Here is a 6,350-nt window from a genome sequence, read left to right on the forward strand (position 1 = left end):
AGAGCCTTCACTGGCTCTCAGTCGCCCAAAGGATTTCTTTGAAAGCATTGGCCCTCACCTACAAATGCGTAAACAATCAGGCCCACATATATCTAGCCTCTCGCTTCACCCATCACACCCATCGTGGGCACTCAGATCCGCACAAACCCAAGCTCTCGTGATCCCTAGATACAAGCTCCAAACAGCTGGAGGCGTTAGCTTCCCAGTCCTTGCTGCCAAGCTTTGGAACACGCTACCACTCACCATTAGAAATCTACCTTCATTTAACCTATTCAAACACAAAGCCAAGCTCTGGCTAGCTACCTCACAATAACAACCATCTTCTGGATTATGTATAACTTGACTCCTTACGTGCCTGCTGGGATACTGTATAGCTCCTGCACATTACTTCACTCGTTGATGCATATGATATTTGTAACGCTAATTGTAACTTTGCCACAACTGTTTTTACCACTGTGATTATATGTCATTGCTATGTAATGTACTGTTAAGATATGCACCCAGTTGCCCTCGGGCCTGGCTGCGCTATTTAAATAAAACAAACACAAATACAAACAACACCGTAGCAATATATGCCAGAGTTTGGGCTCTTGATCTGTTCAGGACTATGTTATCAGTATGGATCATACCTGCAGATATCAAGAAAATGCATGTGTCTGCATAGTGCCTTATTTGCCACAGTGTAATGGTTAAAGGTGGAATACTTGTACCACATTGGAAGGTCCCATACAGCATAAATGAGAGGAGTTCATGGGTCTCATCTCGAGTTGGGCGGTAACGCCGGCAGTTTTACCGCCGGCGGTATTAACCCTACCGCCAAACCCCCGGCGCTATTAGTGCTCGATCACGGGTTTGGCCGAAATGGAATTGCCCATTCCCCACTTAGCCAATTTGGGAATACCCCATTCCCCATTGGGCTCAATGGGGAATTTTCATGCTCTTACCGCAGGCAGATTTCCCGCCTGCGGTAATAGCGCAAATTTTCAGCGGATTTCCCCCCAGATCTGAGCTGGGGAGAAATCCCCCAAAGCCCTGATTTGGCGGACTCTTAAATCCGGCGGTAATAGCGCGGCTGCCGGATTTAAGGTTTACCGCCAAACTCGTGATGAGGGCCCATGTCTTCTGTTTACGCCATGCGATTAAACAGTGGTTCGTCATTTCATTTTCCAGATCCCTGCAGAAACAAATTGGAGTTCTGGAGAACAGACGTGCCAGTAAGATAGCTCAGTGATTTGAGCATTCAATGCTGTGATCGGAGTGTGATCTGCGTGTGATCTGCAGGTCGCAGGTTTGAAACCCGGCAAGTACAACTCAGCCTTTTCTCCTTCCGAGGTTGATAAATTAGTACCAACTCCGGTTGAATAATATTGCATGTATACATGTTCTATGTAAAGGGCTTAAGGCTTAGGGCTATACAAATAATACATCGTTATCATTAAGTGTATTCTGCCTTGATTTCTACTGTCGCCTGCTGCCCGATTGCTGCGGCTTCCTTCCCCTGGTTTCTGCTGGCTCCTGCCCAACTGATTTCTGTTTCCCCCCAAGCGCCTGATTGCTGCTGATCCTACACCCCATTTGTGTCTGCTGCTCCCTGCCCCACTGATTGTTGCTGCCCTCCTGCACCGTCACTACCCCCTCTTTTGCCCATGTGACACGTGACACCCCAGGACACGCCACACTCACTGTTGGACCCTTGCAACTATCCAGATAGATGAAACCAAAGTTTTGACACTTGTGTCACCCCTGTATATGTTCAATCATGACTGATGTGCCCCTTTATTCCTGCACAAACGTGCACCCCCTGAATCTGGCAAAGCCAATTAGCAATGGGCACCTCCACCCTCCCTTGCTTGCCTTAGACTTGCCACATCCACATGTTCAAGTCCCCTGTAAGCCATCAGTGCATTGCCCATTTCCTTGATCCTTTGGCCACTGCCACTAGTCCATGTGTTACTTCACCTGGTGCCGCCTTCCCTGCGCTACAAGACTGAGCACACAGTAGGACCATTTGACAGCAATGTACTCCTTACATGGGTTTCCAATGCAGAAAATGGGGTCTAGGGGAGAGCACAAATCAGGAGGTCAGGGATCAGCTTTAACCAGGGGGATAGAGTAAAACAGCACCCAGTTGGGCAGGAGGCAGCAGAATCCAGAGCATAAACTCTTTACACCTTGCATTTGCACCATTATTTTACTCTCTGGGGCCTGGGAAATGAGGTCATAGATAGAGAGTAGGTAAAAGGAATAGGTAAAGAAAAGGATTGAGGCCAAGTTAAACTTAGGGATCAACCATAATCTTGCCTTCTCAACAAGGTCTCTGCCACACAATATGCACTCTACATGTTACAACCTCCTTGATTCTTCTAGTATGCTCATCTGCTGCAGTGGAGCCCTCATTCATATGTGTAAATGGCTATGGGGGAAGGCACATGAGGGTGAACAATGTTCTTATTCTAAACTTCCAACTGTGTTTACTGATCTCGGGAGATGATGAATAAAAGAGCAGGATGAGAATGTACCTGTAGATCAGGATGAGAAGGCTGTTGTGGAGCAGTATGAGAAGGGGCCGGTGGAGCAGTATGAGAAGGCTCATGTGGGGCAGTATGAGAAGGGACATGTGGAGCAGAATGAGAGCCTTTGGGGCCATATGATAAGGGACCTGTAGAGCAGGATGAGAAGGTTCCTGTAGAGCAGGATGATAAGGGACCTATGGAACAGGATGAGAAGGGACCCGTGGGGAAGGATGAGAAGGGACCTGTGGAGCAGGATCAGAAGAGATGGCTCCTGTGGAGTAGAACAAGAAGGAACCTGCAGAGCAGGATGCGAACACTCCCATGGAGCAGAATGAGAAGGGACCAGCAGAGGTGGATGAGAAGGGACCTGTGGAGCAGGATGAGAAGGGACCTGTGGAGCAGGATGAGAAGGCTCCTGTGGAGCAGGATGAGAAGGGACCTGTGGAGCAGGATGAGAAGGTTCCTGTGGAGCAGGGCGATAAGGGTCCTGTGGAGCAGGATGAGAAGGTTCCTGTGGACCAGGATGAGACGGGACCTGTGGAGCAGAATGAGAAGGCTTCTGTGGATCATGATGAGAAGGGAGCTTTGGAGCAGGATAAGAAGAGAAGGCTCCTGTGGATCAGGATGAGAAGGGACCTGTGGAGCAGGATGAGAAGGCTCCTGTGGAGCAGGATGAGAAGGGACCTGTGGAGCAGGATGAGAAGGTTCCTGTGGAGCAGGATGAGAAGGGACCTGTGGAGCAGGATGAGAAGGCTCCTGGGGATCAGGATGAGAAGGGACCTGTGGAGCAGGATGAGAAGGCTCCTGTGGAGCAGGATGAGAAGGGACCTGTGGAGCAGGATGAGAAGGTTCCTGTGGAGCAGGATGAGAAGGCTCCTGTGGAGCAGGATGAGAAGGGACCTGTGGAGCAGGATGAGAAGGTTCCTGTGGAGCAGGATGAGATGGGACCTGTGGAGCAGAATGAGAAGGCTGCTGTGAAGCAGGATGAGATGGCTCCTGTGGAGCAGGATGAGAAGGGACCTGTGGAGCAGGATGAGAAGGTTCCTGTGGAGCAGGATGAGAAGGCTCCTGTGGAGCAGGATGAGAAGGGACCTGTGGAGCAGGATGAGAAGGTTCCTGTGGAGCAGGATGAGAAGGCTGCTGTGAAGCAGGATGAGAAGGAACCTGTGGAGCAGGATGAGAAGGCTTCTGTGGATCACTATCAGAAGGGAGCTGTGGAGCAGGATGAGAAGAGAAGACTCCTGTGGAGGAGGATGAGACGGGACCTGTGGAGCAGAATGAGAAGGCTTCTGTGGATCACGATGAGAAGGGAGCTTTGGAGCAGGATAAGAAGAGTAGACTCCTGTGGAGCAGGATGAGACGGGACCTGTGGAGCAGGATGAGAAGGCTCCTGTGGATCAGGATGAGAAGGGACCTGTGGAGCGGGATGAGAAGGCTCCTGTGGAGCAGGGCGATAAGGGTCCTGTGGAGCAGGATGAGAAGGTTCCTGTGGACCAGGATGAGACGGGACCTGTGGAGCAGAATGAGAAGGGACCTGTGGAGCAGGATGAGAAGGTTCCTGTGGAGCAGGATGAGAAGGGACCTGTGGAGCAGGATGAGAAGGCTCCTGTGGAGCAGGATGAGAAGGGACCTGTGGAGCAGGATGAGAAGGCTCCTGTGGAGCAGGATGAGAAGGGACCTGTGGAGCAGGATGAGAAGGTTCCTGTGGAGCAGGATGAGAAGGCTCCTGTGGAGCAGGATGAGAAGGGACCTGTGGAGCAGGATGAGAAGGTTCCTGTGGAGCAGGATGAGAAGGGACCTGTGGAGCAGGATGAGAAGGCTGCTGTGGAGCAGGATGAGAAGGCTCCTGTGGAGCAGGATGAGAAGGGACCTGTGGAGCTGGATGAGAAGGTTCCTGTGGAGCAGGATGAGAAGGCTCCTGTGGAGCAGGATGAGAAGGGACCTGTGGAGCAGGATGAGAAGGTTCCTGTGGAGCAGGATGAGAAGGCTGCTGTGAAGCAGGATGAGAAGGAACCTGTGGAGCAGGATGAGAAGGCTTCTGTGGATCACTATCAGAAGAGAGCTGTGGAGCAGGATGAGAAGAGAAGACTCCTGTGGAGGAGGATGAGACGGGACCTGTGGAGCAGAATGAGAAGGCTTCTGTGGATCACGATGAGAAGGGAGCTTTGGAGCAGGATAAGAAGAGTAGACTCCTGTGGAGCAGGATGAGACGGGACCTGTGGAGCAGGATGAGAAGGTTCCTGTGGAGCAGGATGAGAAGGCTCCTGTGGAGCAGGATGAGAAGGGACCTGTGGAGCAGGATGAGAAGGTTCCTGTGGAGCAGGATGAGAAGGCTGCTGTGAAGCAGGATGAGAAGGAACCTGTGGAGCAGGATGAGAAGGCTTCTGTGGATCACTATCAGAAGGGAGCTGTGGAGCAGGATGAGAAGAGAAGACTCCTGTGGAGGAGGATGAGACGGGACCTGTGGAGCAGAATGAGAAGGCTTCTGTGGATCACGATGAGAAGGGAGCTTTGGAGCAGGATAAGAAGAGTAGACTCCTGTGGAGCAGGATGAGACGGGACCTGTGGAGCAGGATGAAAAGGTTCCTGTGGAGCAGGATGAGAAGGCTCCTGTGGAGCAGGATGAGAAGGGACCTGTGGAGCAGGATGAGAAGGCTCCTGTGGAGCAGGATGAGAAGGGACCTGTGGAGCAGGATGAGAAGGTTCCTGTGGAGCAGGATGAGAAGGCTCCTGTGGAGCAGGATGAGAAGGGACCTGTGGAGCAGGATGAGAAGGTTCCTGTGGAGCAGGATGAGAAGGCTGCTGTGAAGCAGGATGAGAAGGAACCTGTGGAGCAGGATGAGAAGGCTTCTGTGGATCACTATCAGAAGGGAGCTGTGGAGCAGGATGAGAAGAGAAGACTCCTGTGGAGGAGGATCAGACGGGACCTGTGGAGCAGAATGAGAAGGCTTCTGTGGATCACGATGAGAAGGGAGCTTTGGAGCAGGATAAGAAGAGTAGACTCCTGTGGAGCAGGATGAGACGGGACCTGAGAAGGTTCCTGTAGAGCAGGATGAGAAGGGACCTATGGAACAGGATGAGAAGGGACCGTGGAGAAGGATGAGAAGGGACCTGTGGAGCCGGCTGAGAAGGTACCTGTGGAGAAAGATGAGAAGGTTCCTGTTGAGCAGGATGAAAAGGCTGCTATGGAGCAGGCTGAGAAGGCTGCTTTGGAGCAGGATGAGAATATTGCTGTGGAGCAGATGAGAAGGGGCCTGCGGACCAGGCTGAAAAGACTCCAGTGGAATAGGATAGAAGGCACCTGTGGAACAGCATGAGAAGAGACCGGTGGAGCAGGATAAGAAGGCTCCTGTGGAACATGATAAGAAGGGACCTGTGGAGCAGGATGAGAAGAGAAAGCTCCAGCGGAGCAGGATGTACGGGACCTGCGCAGCAGGTTGAGAAGGCTCTTGTGTTGTAGGAAGAGAAGGGACATGGAAGAGCACGAAGAGAAGGCTCCTGTGGAGCAGGACGGTATGCGACCCGTGGAGCAGGATGAGAAGGCTCTTGAAGGTTACACAGGAGAACGCCCCTAATGGAACTGGCACTTCTTCTTATGCCTAGAATGGCCCATACTACGGTGCAATGAGGGGGACATGGATCTAGAAGCATGCTGCCATCTGGGTGTATGCTTATCACCCTCACCATACAGCGAGTTTCGCAGTGCAACATAAAACACATTAGGGGCAGTTTGCAAAAATTGGTAATTGCATGAAGGGTACTACCAATATTAGTACTTTTATGCATGTAGTTTTCCACATTTGCAATATGTAGGTTAAAAACTGGTGTTAAAATAAA

General features: G+C 51.4%; 1 protein-coding gene across 1 annotated transcript; it reads left to right on the plus strand.

The window, feature by feature from the left end:
- The first annotated feature begins 2,834 nt into the window (after positions 1 to 2,834).
- LOC138515364 (S-antigen protein-like) lies at positions 2,835 to 5,533 on the plus strand. Its single transcript, XM_069630235.1, has 5 exons — positions 2,835 to 3,074; positions 3,137 to 3,727; positions 3,867 to 4,577; positions 4,717 to 4,899; positions 5,063 to 5,533. The coding sequence occupies exons 1-5, from the start codon at positions 2,835 to 2,837 to the stop codon at positions 5,531 to 5,533; spliced, it is 2,196 nt and encodes a 731-aa protein (XP_069486336.1).
- The last annotated feature ends 817 nt before the right edge of the window (positions 5,534 to 6,350 follow it).

This window comes from Ambystoma mexicanum, chromosome 6q (assembly GCF_040938575.1).
Source record: "Ambystoma mexicanum isolate Mex_15411 chromosome 6q, UKY_AmexF1_1, whole genome shotgun sequence".
NCBI classification, from domain to species: Eukaryota; Metazoa; Chordata; class Amphibia; order Caudata; family Ambystomatidae; genus Ambystoma; species Ambystoma mexicanum.

Bases quoted from the DNA above. Each gene is read 5' to 3' on its own strand.
- LOC138515364 (XM_069630235.1), top strand. From the start codon at position 2,835: ATGGAGCAGAATGAGAAGGGACCAGCAGAGGTGGATGAGAAGGGACCT. The intron at 3,075-3,136 runs GTGGATCATGAT...CCTGTGGATCAG, and splicing joins AGCAGAATGAGAAGGCTTCT to GATGAGAAGGGACCTGTGGA. The intron at 3,728-3,866 runs GTGGAGCAGGAT...CCTGTGGAGCAG, and splicing joins ATCACTATCAGAAGGGAGCT to GATGAGACGGGACCTGTGGA.